This window comes from Hemibagrus wyckioides, linkage group LG17 (assembly GCF_019097595.1).
Source record: "Hemibagrus wyckioides isolate EC202008001 linkage group LG17, SWU_Hwy_1.0, whole genome shotgun sequence".
Lineage (NCBI taxonomy): Eukaryota > Metazoa > Chordata > Actinopteri > Siluriformes > Bagridae > Hemibagrus > Hemibagrus wyckioides.
Window position 1 is genome coordinate 6,223,593 of NC_080726.1, and position 13,792 is coordinate 6,237,384.

Sequence of the window (13,792 nt, forward strand, 5' to 3'; positions counted from 1 at the left end):
GTGTAATCCGCCTCACCTGGACCTCGTCACCATGTTCCCCCACCACCTCGACGAGGCGAGAGAGCAGGTCGGACACGGCCAGAGCGGAGAGAGGCTGCCTCAGAGCACGGAACAGCTGTAAGGAGCGGCCGGCGTAATGTCTGGACGAGCTGCACAGAGCTGTCTGCAAAGCTACATCACTCAGATGCTGCTCCAAACAGGCACCTGAACGCAAACACACACACACACACACACACGTCACACACAAACACCACTTCTATATATCAAGTACTGCTTTTATTCCAAAATGTAGGATATATGAAATATGATATTTAAGAATTTCCCTCTATCTATATATATAATTATAATAACATCATCATCATCATCATAACTGAAAAGCACTTGTAGGACTTACCTGATTTGGACTCTTTAAAGACAGATATGACATGATGCAGGAAGTTGGTGAGCTGCTCTGTGCTTTTCGAGTGTGGGTTTTTAGGGCTGATATCTTCATGACACCACAACGGTCCATATGGCCTAAAGATAGCAGGAAATCATAAATATTAAGACAAAATTAAGTGATAAAAACTGTGCATTGATATGGCGAAGTTTTCTAGAAGAAACTGTATATAATTATAATATAAATATATATAAATATAATCATATACTTTTATTTCTTATTCATAAGAAAATCATTTGTCTAAAACCTGTGCTCTGGTAGTGATGTGTGTTAGCGTTTCAACCTTGATTAAAAAAGAGTGTATATGTTTTTGATATTATTTTATTAAAACATATTTTTTTTTCATGTAAAGATTTTCCATGTTAAATAAATCAAATTTCTCAGCATTTTTCAGGATTTGTCCCAAACAATTGTAGTGAATGCAGATCGCCACTAGGTGTCAGACAAATCAAAGAGTGTAACATTTAGAAGCGTGTAAGTGTTTACCGTGTGCTGAGGAACTCCGCAAGCTTGCTGCTCTTCTCATCAGTATCAGTGCTGCTCTCCAGCGTTTCGGACTCCTCAGGGGAGAAGTGTGGGAGGTTGCTGCTGCTGCTTCCCAGACTCAGACTCGAGGATGTAGATGAAGAGCTTAATCCAGAGTCAGGCACCGGAGACACCTGGGCATCCCGCAGGAAATCCACACCACCTGGGGACGCAACATGGTCATGATCGGGGTCAAGAGAGATGATTAATTAAAATAGGCTTGGGCTTAAAGCATAATCAAGTCCAAAGGTTTCACTCTGCTACTATGAAATTTACAGATGAAGGGATGAGACTGCACATCAAGGTTTATCTCCAATTAAGGTGCGAACTTAAAGTGTTCAAGTGATCAAGGGTTTGCGAGCATGAGCATTTGGGATAAAGATTTTTTTTTTACATTCCTGAATGTCGCCAGCAATAAATCCTTAATCCTAAATCAGTATCATTACTTAAGATAATTATAAATAACTTTCTGATGGCAAGTTCACAATTCTAATAGAACCTCAGCATATGAATGCCCTCCCTTATGAATTTTTGCCTTATAATTTAGAATAATTATAATTTTGCAAGAATTTTGCATCAGTATACGAAGCATTTTCGGCATATGAATGAACCGAACCGAGTTGAACGCATACGTCCGGGAGCCGTTCAAATCTTGTTCGCGTCAGTGGAAAGCCAAGTGAAGGCAACCAAAGTGAGTTTACGAATACAACGATCTTTTTTATTCAGAAAGCGAAATCTGTTTGGAAAGAGTCAACCCGCGATACCAACGTTGCCTTCGGCATGCGTTCTAAAGCTAGGTGATTTCTCGGGTGTTTTTTTGTTAACAGATTGGTGGAGTGGGCGGTCTGTTCGATTTTTATTCCAAGCTTGGTGGCACGACTTCCTGTGAGGAGCCTTGACATGGAATGCTTGGCTTGGGTCAGTTCTTTGTAAGCAGCCATACAGTTTACATACACTTCATATTGGTCGGATTATCTGCATTTACATAATTTCTTATGGGAAAATACAAATTTTCACCTTAGGAACTCGCCTCCAGAACGAATTAAATTCCTATGCCGAGTTTCCACTGTATTACACCACAGTGAAGTTAGTTCTCCATATAGCATAAAAAGCAAGGTGGCTATATTCTGGGTAATGTGTGTATTGACATTAGTTAGCTCATAGATTAAACTTAGATTAGCCAGTTATTTTAATTTTAATATCCTTTGTGACCACAATGCTGCTTCATTTAATCCACCTTTCCTGCCCTCTGACAGATCCCTGTCCATTATTACAAGAGGTTTCTTTATGTATGCAAATGATACTTACAAAGAATAAGTGTCACACACACACACACACACACACACACACTAAAACTTATCACACATGCACAACTGTGTTAATTAAAACAATGGAATGAGTCAACAACTGTTTAGAATAGGACACAAATATTCTGTAAGTGTTTCGTTTAAAGATTAAATGTAAAGAAATCACTTTTACGGTAGTGTGAAGATGCAGGGAATTATTAACATAGCATATAATATTTTATATAAATGTAAAACTCCGTGTACAGCAACACATATAATTCAAAATGTCAAGGAAGTTGCTAGTGAAAGAATTTAGTCAATTTGAGTCCACGTAGCACAAAATGAAACAATAATGCTACAAGAAAATACACAATAATAGACAAAATAACATAGAATGTATAATGTATGTTTATGTAGACGGTTGATTTAAAAAAATAATCTCACATCAGACACATAACGAGACACAAACCGGCAGCAGAAGTGAGGGTACGACACGGGGATTAATCTCAGTCATAGTGTTATGACAGCATACAGTGAATAATATATGATCTGTGTCGGCTTGGCTGAGACCAGACACGCTCAACAGTGCGACGAATTCAAGACCTTGTCTCACACACCAGTCACTGGTAGATGCCCCTTTTAGGGCTGGAAGATAAAAACTGCGCAGTGGAATTCTCTAATCAGGGCTCTAATCAAGTATACACGTGATTGTTTTTGGCTCGGCATTCATTTTCTGTTAAGTGCGTCAGATGAGAATAGAAGTGCTGTATAAACCTACTTTAGAAAGTCGGTGACAAGGTTTCCTTCTAAAAATAGTTCATGAGGATTTTCAGGACAAGCCACAGGCCTACAGAAGGTCAAAGGTCAGAGCTAACATGAAGCACTTTTACAGTTTTTGTATTTAAGGATGCCTTCATTCAATGAAATCCTTAAAGTTACAACCTGAGCGTAAATTTATTTATAAATATATAGTCCATAGATTTTGGTTTGTTTATGCATATTTAAGCTTTCCACCAAAAAACCTTTTTAGGGCTTTTACCATTGTGCCTTTAGTAATAAAACAAACCTTTAACCTATTTTCTTTGCCAATGCACGAACTTCCCATCTGTCATAATGTCTTACACACAACCCTAATTTGACAAAACCACACCTACTGATACAGCAAGCAACAATCCTAAGCTTGCTGTGGCATCATTTCTGCCCTCCCTTTCTGCCAATCTAATGATTTTCAAAAACCCGAATTGTGGCATGTAGCATGCAACACTGCTATACCTGTGTAGAAGAACTCTGTCTGGTAGCTGGGTCGGGTGCCGGGATTTTTGGTGTACGTTAGCCTGGAAGAGACCAGCGGGAAACTCCTGCTGCAGGAGACCGTGAGGAGCAAGTGCAGGAGGAGATGCTTACAGTGCTCGAACACCTCGGGCCGACAGTGGTCCATACCTGAGACGGAAACAGTGGGATCTAAGACTAACTCTATAATGAGAGTGTTTAAGAAATAAATTAGCAATGGAAACACATTAACTACAAAACTATTAGTCCTTCTAGGCAGATGGAATTTCTGCTCCATTAAATGTGACAGAATGTCCGCAGGAGAAACAGGAAAATACACACTACCATATAAAGCATTATGACTTTTTCTGAATCGTTCATAGCTCACAATCCCAGTCTTACGATGTTTTATGATTCAGCATGAGGATTAATGACATTTTTACACATAAAAAGCCTCACCTGGAAACAGGATCTTGTTACAGACGGCAATATGTTTGCATTCAATTAAAATACGCTTTTAAAAAATATTTTTTTCATATACAAAAGTCTCTGAATGAAGAGATCCGAGCATTCCACGGATTTCTGTAGAACGACAATATAATATCAACCAGCATGAATCAAGCTCAGAAAAAGGATTTAACCGAAGAGAAAACAAGATAGTGACAATTTCTGAGCTCCGTCTGATAAATATCTTCATGTCTCATGGAGATTATGATGGCTTGAATTATGGACTGAATTATGGTACGCACAAGCACAAACTAATTCTATTCCTATACACATATAAACACGGAAAAATGGAAGGGTTGCATAAGGAAGGGCATCTGGCATAAAACCTTTGTTAAATCAGACGTGCGGATCGGATTGTCCGCTGTGGTGACCCCAAACAGGAAGCAGCTGAAGGTCAATGGCAACAACAACACATATCAATTAATAGAAAATGGAAAAAAGCCGGGATATTCTAGCTCACCCAGAAAGAGGGCATGGAGCAGCAGGGGCAGGTGTATACCCCAGTCCTCTTTCACACTGTGATCCACCACCATCTCCGTCATAAAGATCACAGCTATATTACACCTGAGGATCCAACACAGAAACAGGCTCAAAGCCATGTATTATGCACATTATATCATGTGTAAATAGTATAATAAAATTAACTTTATATACACCGATCAGCCATAACATTATGAGCACTGACAGGTGAACTGAATAAGACTGATGATCTCCTCATCATGGCACCTGTCAGTGGGTGGGATATATTAGACAGCAAGTGAATATTTTGTCCTCAAAGTTGATGTGTTAGAAGCAGGAAAAATGGACAAGTGTAAGGATTTGAAATTGTGATCGCTAGACAACTGGATCAGAGCATCTCCAAAACTGCAGCTCTTGTGCGGTGTTCCCGGTCTGCACGGGTCAGTATCTATCAAAAGTATCCTTTAAGTCCTGTAAGTATCCATGTTAGTACCTATGGAGGCCCCACCTTGCAACTTACAGGACTTAAAGGATCTGCTGCTAACATCTTGGTGCCAGATACCACAGCACACCTTCAGGGCTTTAGTGGAGCCCATGCCTTGATGGGTCAGGGCTGTTTTGGCAGCAAAAGGGGGAGCAACACAATATTATGCAGGTGGTCATAATGTTATGCCTGATCTGTGTAGTAATAAAATTAACTTTACAATAAATAAAATAAAAATAAAAACAAAACAAAAAAAGATAAACAAAGAAGCAGCTTTGTGCATTTTCACCTTACTGACCGGACAGTCTACGTTCGGACATTTAACCCACTATTAAAACAAATTTCATGGTTGGGTGTCATTATTATTTTTCAGGAGGCTGTATACAGACAGAACATATAGCCTTTATTACAAAAATAAGAATGAAACCTATTAATGAAATTTGATTTAATGATGATTTAATTAATTAAGCGAATTAACTAATGCTATGAAAAGCATAACTTTTCAAAGCTTTATTACTTAGATGTTTCTCAGAAACACAAATCTTCTTTAATATAAAATCTTTTTGCCTCAAAGACATTTTGTTTCACAAGACATGAAATCTGCCACAGAACATTATTTCTAGAACAATTTTTTGTCATCAATTATCGTTCCTTTTAACCCTTGACTGTGTGATAATCAAGAAATATACATCTGCTGCACTAAACAAGCAGCACACACCAGGAGCAACTGCATGAATTCTTTTAATGAACTTAATGTTTTCTCTAAACATAAAAAGCATAACCGGTGTAACCTGTGTAACGGCCCACGCAGGGTCACGGTTTCGGGCAGGAAGTCGACCAGAGGGGCCCAGCAACCTCCGTTAGCCGGCATGGGCAAAGGCAGCGGCTGATTGGTCTCCAGGACGTTCATCAGCCAACCAGCGTATGGTGGGAGAGGCTCATCTGCATGTCAAGGAGCAAATGTACATTTTACTGTATTTTTATGACATATTTTTACATACATTATCCTTTACTAATGCTAGCTTTTACACAGCTCAATAAATATATAAATAAATAAAAGTGCATTGTCAAAAAAGACAAAAATGTTTGGAGCAGGTAGGGTTAAGGGCCATGCTCAGAAGCCCAAATCTGGTAGCGCAGAGGCTTGAACCCTGACCTTCAGTTCAGTCCAGAGCCGTTTTATCATACAGGAAACCTTTTATTAAAGACACCATTGTGAGAAACTAATAGAGTAAAGATTTTTACAAATAAACTGAGATTTTTCCTCCTCTTCAGCTTTACCCATAATCCACGTCTGCGAGTCACAAAGCGAACATGCATTAACACAGTATATGTAAACCGGGCCTCAGGCTGCATTCGGGCCTCATTCAGTCTCCTCGCATACAACAGCACAATTCAGTGAAGTTCACTCACTCTTCTCCTCGTCGTATGAGCCTCCCGAGCTGTTGCTGTAACGAGACTCCAGACGGATATGAGCCCTCATCATACTTTTGAGTCTGGGGCAAATAAACACATAACACACAGACCCGCTTGTCAGGAATTTGTCACACAATATAGCAATTAAAAGGTTTTAGATCATTTTACTGGGTGGAATTATTGTTGCACATGCTGCAGCAGATATTTTAAGTGTTCATGCATGCTTGTGATAATGTGGCAGGTGTCACTGCTTTACCTGTCCTCACTTTCTTTTGCCATTTTTGGGTCATCGTTGTCAGGATTGTTTTCCTGGATGGCGATAACTGTATTGCTGCTGGAGGTCGTACCTGTACAGATGGTTTTAACACTCCTTTTATCCTCACATTTACAAGCATATTTTGCCCTTTAAACCTCTAGGATATAATTTTTATCCAGGTTTTTTGTCAGGTAATTAATGTTTCTTTGTTGATTACTTAAACAGCTTTTTAAATAAAACATAACTCCAACCCACCCCACCACCCGAGTCTCCTAAACACCCAGAATTACTATTGTGTGACTATAAGATTATTTACAAATCAGCATAAAATCTCACTGATTGACCTCAGATTTGGAAACTTTGGAAAGTCAAGGATAGTAACATGACTTTTTCCCTCACCCATGTTGTGTAATCTCTCAGTGGATCACAGGTATGTTTATGTTAGGTTAGGGCCCTAAAGCAGAGTAATGTTCTTACAGATTATAAAATTGATTGTTATAGGGACCTCAATATTATCCAAAAAGACCAAAGCAGATGAACAGCCTGGGGTCAAACTGAAAATGTGTACAGGACACTGAAAACATATCATCATGATAATTTTATGTCTACCTGGTTGCCTCCATTAAATTAGCAAAAGTCATTAAATATTAAGCAAAAAAAAAATATGTCAAAGATATACACTGTTAGTCAAAAGTTTGGACACACCTTTTAATTCAATGTTTTTTGTTTAGGGATTTATTTTCTACATTCTAGAACAATACTGGAGATTTCAAAACTATGAAATAACACACATGGACTTAAGTAATCCATATGTAATGACAACAAAAAACAGTCAGTTGTTATTTTAAGACACGAAGGTCAGGTGTTCTGGAATAGTTCTTGCAAGAACAGTATTGTCCAGTGCATTTGCAAAACCCATCAAGCACCATGATGAAACTGGCTCACATGAAGACCATCCCAGTAAAGCAAGACCAAAACTGACCTCTGCTGCAGAGGAGAAGTTCATTTAGAGTGACCAGCCTCAGAAATCACCAATTAACAGCACCTCAGATTAGAGGCGTTATGAAGGCTTTACAGAGCATCAGTAGCAGACATATCTCAATATCAACTGTTCAAAGGACATTATTGTGGATTTCGGCCACCTTCAGCATTGTTTTACAATGTAGAAAGAAATAAACATCAGGAAAGACCATGGAATTAGAAGGTGTGTCCAAACTTTTGACTGGTAGTGTATTTAGAGACATTAAACATTGAATGGGGTCAAATTGACCCCAAGAATAATAGGAGAGTTAAATTTGCTGTGTGAAATTAAAAATGATGCCTATGTATAATGTATACCAGAAGTTGTAGTAGATATTTTGCTGGTGGCTGAGAAGCGGTAAAACGGGGGATTGTCGCAGTGCACCACCATGGGGTTGACCGGGTCAGTCTGCTGGAGCTCAAACAGGAGCTCTTCCATTGTCTGGGTGGTGTTGTTCCGACACAGATAGATCACCACCTTCTTAATCTGAGGAGACACAAAGAGAAATAGAGACAAAAAAGTCTCAATGGATTGCATCATAAAAGTCTATATAAATGACAAGACTATGATGTTGGATGGTGATGGTAATGAACTGTTCATGGTATTGTCAGGACTACTGGTGCGGTTAGTAAATTTAAACAAAAACAATGAATATATTATCATGAGGTGTGGCAAGGGGTAACACCAACCCAGGATATTGTCCCTCCCTGCTTCTTACATTCTACTATAGTATTAGGATATCACTTCCTGGCACCCTAGTACACATATATACTGTACAAACAAATAACATTAATTAGCCAAATATTACAGTTCTGATGCTGTTTGTCTGTAACAGTACTGACACTGATTCTGAATCGTCTCCTGATTTTATGCCACCTGACCATCACATCCATGAGCATCAATAAGCAGGCTCTCCTTAAACTTTTGCATAAATGCTGAAAATGTCTTTGTATGCACTAACATGACTATTTATTCACATTTAATTAATTTTGTTGGGTATTTGATTAATTCTGTTAACTTTTTGATAGAATAATTCAGTCAGTTAGTACTTGGAGAGTACTTGAAGTACTGTATTTATACTAGAAATATTGACAACTGGGTTGTTAGAAATGGAAAAATTCATTAGCATTGGCTCTTAGTTAAAATGTGGAAATGTAGAGCAGCTCACGTAATTTCTGCTCATTAAAAGAAACAGGTGAGAACAGGAAATAAACTGGCTTAACCAAATTAACCTATATATAGAATGGGCGTTATTCTCTTAAGTCATGCTCGTGTCTGCATGAAAATAGACCCATGTTGATGTGTGACATGCTTTGGATTCTTGTGTTGTAGCTTAAGCACCTCGGCACTGCCGGTTCTAATATTAGGTGTTGTCTAACATGAGCTTTTATTTAAATTCTATTTTCAAATGACACACATCCTTACCTCCACCCTTTAACTGTGACAATAGCAAACAATCGTGATAAAGTCAGCCTTAAAAAAACTGCCTAGTGATGAGGGTTTACAAATACAAACAAACACAAGCAAAATTTCAGTTAGTTGAAGTAACTGTATTTCCATGCTGTGTAGTCACACAGGACTCACATGTGGTAGGAGAAGGGTGTCGCTGCTGACGCCACACAGGCTGATGAGAAACTGCAAGGTCGTACGCAGGTTATTGCTCCATTTCTCATTAGAGATCACAGCGTTCCAGGCTTGCTCCATCTCTGGGCCTGGCACATCATCACCATACTGACATGCACAAAAGAAAGTAATGCACTTTCCATTGGTTCATTATTTAATCAAATTACGCAACAACAAGAAAATGAAGCACAATATATATATAAAAATATATATATATAAATAGATAGGAGAAGAAGGGTACAAAGTCATCAAAGAGATAAATATCTCTTTAACAACTTTATTTACTTTATTCATTTTATCTTACTTCATCAGAGTTTAATTCTCACCTCATGTATTGCACCACTTGACCCTAAGAGTTTTTGCAGAAGCCCAATAATTCACATACTTCTTTTGTCTTTACTCTTAGACTGTTCTGTTGAAGGGCTTCTTCATTTAATCAAGAGTTCTTGGTCCCCCTTAAAGGGTTCTAGTTTGAAACACTTTTAACACAGTTATAGGGTTCTACATAGAAGAACCTTTAAGAATTCCCTCAGAGAAACCATCAGAGAAGCTTTAAGAGCTTCAATTTTGAGACAAAATTTCACATTCCACCATTTTTTAAAAAAAAGATAAGGTTTATTTTCTATTTACAATACAGTACACGCTTAGAAATGGAGTGAGAAAGGGATTCTCTGCATAATTATGCAACTGGTGGAAGTGGTGAGCAGTTTTGGCTCATTCGTTAAGGCTCTAAGATATTGATCAGAAGGTTGTCAGTTCAAGCTGCCACTGTTGGGCCCTAGAGCAAGGCCCCTAACTCTTCCTGCTCCAGGGATCCCATATCATGGCTGACCCTGTGCTCTGACCCCAGCTTCTTAACAAGCTGGTACACAGCATGTGAAGACAAGACATTTCTTTACATGTAATGTACTGTATATGTGAGGAAAGTGTATTTCGTCATTAAGGGTTCTTAGCTGCCCAAAATGGTTCTAGTTTGGAAATGGATCACTCCAATAATTCCGCGTATACTAGAGATTTTGTTAACTGTATTTTGCCTTTTGCTTGTAACTACATTGTTATTGCTATGACAATTTTCCAAAATTTCATTTACCTCTGTAAAATTACAATTACGACAATGTCATTATGGATTACCTTAGCAGTCATAAACATAAGGTTGTTAAGGACAAGTGAAGTTGCTTGTGCTGAGCCCCAACCGGAACCCGGGAGGTGTAATGAGGGAGGGGCTATACAGGGACCCCGCCTTCTCTTCTCCTCTACTGGGAGGGCAGGGGTGGAGGTAACAGGCAGTACACCGCAGTCCACCAACTCGATGTTTTTGAGCCACGGCAGCAAGTAAGACAACATCACCTGCCTCCCATTGGTATGCGTGGAGGGAAACCTCTGGCTGACCTCTGGAGATGATGGATCACGACAACAGGAGAAAAGGAAGGGTTGCGTATGAGTTTTGTACTTTGGGAAACAGCAAGACATTAACACACATTAATCACCTACCTGAGAAGAGCGGCAGGGTGAGTTCTGGGTACATCCTGGCAAGCTGGGCAGAGAGCTGGCCAACAGAGAGACTGTATAGGGGGGGCAAAGGTCTGTGTGTACCATACAGGATCCCGCTACTCCTCTCGTCCACTATCCTCTTAGAGTACACACACAGCTTAGACTCCAGAATCTGCTAATGCAACAGAGTGCACACATTTAATCCATGATACACTGATACATCCCATGGTTAATTTTTTGGTTGATGAGTGATTTTCATCCATAATCACCTGCATTAACTGCATAGAAATCTCATAGATCTCTCTGCTGTTGTTTGACGCTTTGAAGAGGATGAGATTCAGCAAGGTTACGATGTCGCATGGGTAATTTCTGCATGAAAAAAATATCACTTTTAAAATGAAGTTCAGGCAAATAATTCTTTATTTCTGGATAACATAGTACAGATTAGAGACGATACACATCATGGACACACCCCTGCAAATGCCAAGAGTGCACGCAGTGACTAAATTTAGCACAGCAATTTTACTACACATGATTGCACTAAATGAAGCTCTTTGTGTAAAAGTATGCAAGATGACACAATAATTAGAACTACATGGTTCAGACACTCCTCAGAAATGTAGGAATACTTAAAAGGCTGAAAATAAAGTGTATGCTTCATCTTACATACACAAATATGATGATATGAAAATGCCTATTTTTGATATTTATCATATAGACAGGTGTATAGATACAAACTGTAAATTAAGACCTTCTCATAACTTTGATGTGTCATGTTTCTCTATGGTGAGCTACAACATCTTCAAATTCCCAGTCTCCGAACCAATCACACAGTCCCTATTTCCTATCGCAATGACTAATTACACAGACTAGTCTTTTGAGTATAGCTTAATCTATTCTTTTCTGCTGGAATATCACCTCAATCTGCCATAATCTGTATACAACATAGTGTTATCCAATTGCCAGTTAAAAGGTGAATGATTTATATTGAAGCCAGCACACTACAGAGCATTCATACTGTATATTTACAGCAACTATGGGATGTGGTAGCTTAATGCTTATGGAGTTGGACTACTGATCGGAAGGTCCACGAAGCTTCCACTGCTGGGACCTTAAGGAAGGCCCTTAACCCATAGTTGTATAAAAACTTATAAAATGTAAGTTGCTCTGGATAAGGGAGTCTGCCAAATGCTGGAAATGTAAACTCAAGTGCTCTTGTAGGATGTGGTTTTCTATATAAGTGAATACATATCTTGTATAAATGCTCCTGCAAACAATTGTCTGAGAATTACAAGCCTGTTGATTTTCCACAGCGCATGGGACGCTCGCTTTAAATGCTGCTACACCATGCAAATTTCATTTTGCATAATAAGCAAAATGGACCATGTTGAGTTGTTAAAAGTCACTGTTAGAGTACAGAGTGAATCTTTTGTGCTTTAAAATTGAAAGCACATGAACAAATCTTGTATCTTGTAAGTGCTCTGGAATTAAGACACCTCTTACACCTTAAACCTTAGCTGTAAAAACCTTATTACTCATTAGCAGCATCCGTATTTGATCTTACTGCAGGTTATGTTGAGGAAACACACTCTTGCATGCACACGTTTAATTCCAAACCCACCTGCTTCCACAGACAGTAGCGATGGCTTTGAAGCAGCCCGAGGCGAGCTGGTACGAGCTGGTGTAGCAGCGATCCATGGCCCAGTTGAACAGATTGGCCTGATCTGGGTTCAATTCCAGCAGGAGCACCACTACCTCACAACCTAGTTGATGAACCTACAGGGAACATCACAGTGCTAAATAATTCTCATTAATCATTTTGATTTTTTTTTAGCTCAAAATCTTCAATAACGTGAACCCTTGAATGGATAACAACCCCCCCCCACGTTTGAGACTCCATTGCAGCACAATAATATAACCACAGCTGATTTCCCACTGATCAGATACAGACAAAGGAATGGTCATTATTATTGCAATGTTTTGAGATTGTAATGGATGATGTACCCGCAGATCTTGGCAAGCTAAGATGTTATCCAGCCACTTGTAGAGGTAGCCGTCTGGAGAGAGGCCGACGTTGTCAAACACTGGACCACAACAAAGCACAGACGACATGGCCTGAGAGAAACAGGGGAACAAGGACATGTTTAGTCTTCAAACATATTACTGTGAGAATGTGAGATTGGAAACCAAAGCATAGAATACTTATAATAATTAATAAGTAATAATTGCTATCATAATAATTAATAATTTTAGCAGCATTTGTGGATTTAAGTACAGGTTTATGTTTGTGGGTCTCAGTATTTTTGGGTGGTTATTAATATTAATGGTAGAAGGAGTAGTCGTAGTAGTTGGAGGAGGAGGAGGAGTATTAGCAATATTAGTACTGTTAATAATAGAAGTAAATATAGTTGTACTGGTATTAGTATAAGGATATAAGGTATATTAATACATTCTTGTGATTTGACATCAATATATGAACTCTCTCTCTCTCTCTTTATAACTCTATATATAATTCTACATACATAAACTATTTTGGCTCTGGAGTGTTCTTTCAGAATTATAGATACCCTGATACTGGAACACCTTCTCTAATAAACATTAAAAAAACTTTTTTTCTCCCATTCCCTTAATACGTTATTTATATTTCTTGTAAATAGACCCAAATATCAAAAAAAAAAAAAAAAAATTTAAAAAATCCAAAGAAAATCTTGCTAACTCAGTGTTCCTTTACCTTCAGGGCACAATACTGATATCGAGTGATTTGATGGTTCCGGTCGCTGTAGCGGTCCAGTGGAGTGAACATGATGCTGAAAGGACCAGCCCATTGGCTGAAGAGGATGAAGAGGTGATGTCGTAGGCTCTGCTGTGGAAACAGGAAGCGTCGATGGTGCACTGGAGACAGAGAAAGATGTCACTGTGAGTCAGATTTAACCTTTGTAGTAAAGCATTTACCATGGAGGATGCTATTTTTAGAATTTACATAACAAGCAGTACGTGAACTCTGGTTCAGACAATG

General features: G+C 38.8%; 1 protein-coding gene across 9 annotated transcripts in view; it reads right to left on the minus strand.

The window, feature by feature from the left end:
- frya (furry homolog a (Drosophila)) overlaps positions 1 to 13,792 on the minus strand; it is a 91,187-nt gene that overhangs the window by 19,284 nt on the left and 58,111 nt on the right. For 5 of the 9 annotated variants that reach the window (XR_009206958.1, XM_058413151.1, XM_058413145.1 and 2 more), the window contains exons 27-42: positions 13,508 to 13,668; positions 12,781 to 12,891; positions 12,398 to 12,552; positions 11,046 to 11,145; positions 10,777 to 10,951; positions 10,417 to 10,676; positions 9,247 to 9,393; positions 7,980 to 8,148; positions 6,642 to 6,732; positions 6,383 to 6,465; positions 5,761 to 5,911; positions 4,487 to 4,590; positions 3,523 to 3,690; positions 926 to 1,127; positions 395 to 516; positions 17 to 204 (exon numbers count right to left, since the gene is read on the minus strand). Coding sequence is in view for 8 of the 9 variants with exons in the window: in XM_058413151.1 (XP_058269134.1) it covers positions 17 to 204; positions 395 to 516; positions 926 to 1,127; positions 3,523 to 3,690; positions 4,487 to 4,590; positions 5,761 to 5,911; positions 6,383 to 6,465; positions 6,642 to 6,732; positions 7,980 to 8,148; positions 9,247 to 9,393; positions 10,417 to 10,676; positions 10,777 to 10,951; positions 11,046 to 11,145; positions 12,398 to 12,552; positions 12,781 to 12,891; positions 13,508 to 13,668 (2,387 nt within the window). In the remaining variant the exon portion in view is untranslated. The remainder of the gene's footprint in view (positions 1 to 16; positions 205 to 394; positions 517 to 925; positions 1,128 to 3,522; positions 3,691 to 4,486; positions 4,591 to 5,760; positions 5,912 to 6,382; positions 6,466 to 6,641; positions 6,733 to 7,979; positions 8,149 to 9,246; positions 9,394 to 10,416; positions 10,677 to 10,776; positions 10,952 to 11,045; positions 11,146 to 12,397; positions 12,553 to 12,780; positions 12,892 to 13,507; positions 13,669 to 13,792) is intronic. The other 4 variants (XM_058413146.1, XM_058413148.1, XM_058413152.1 and 1 more) reach the window with 1 other exon arrangement.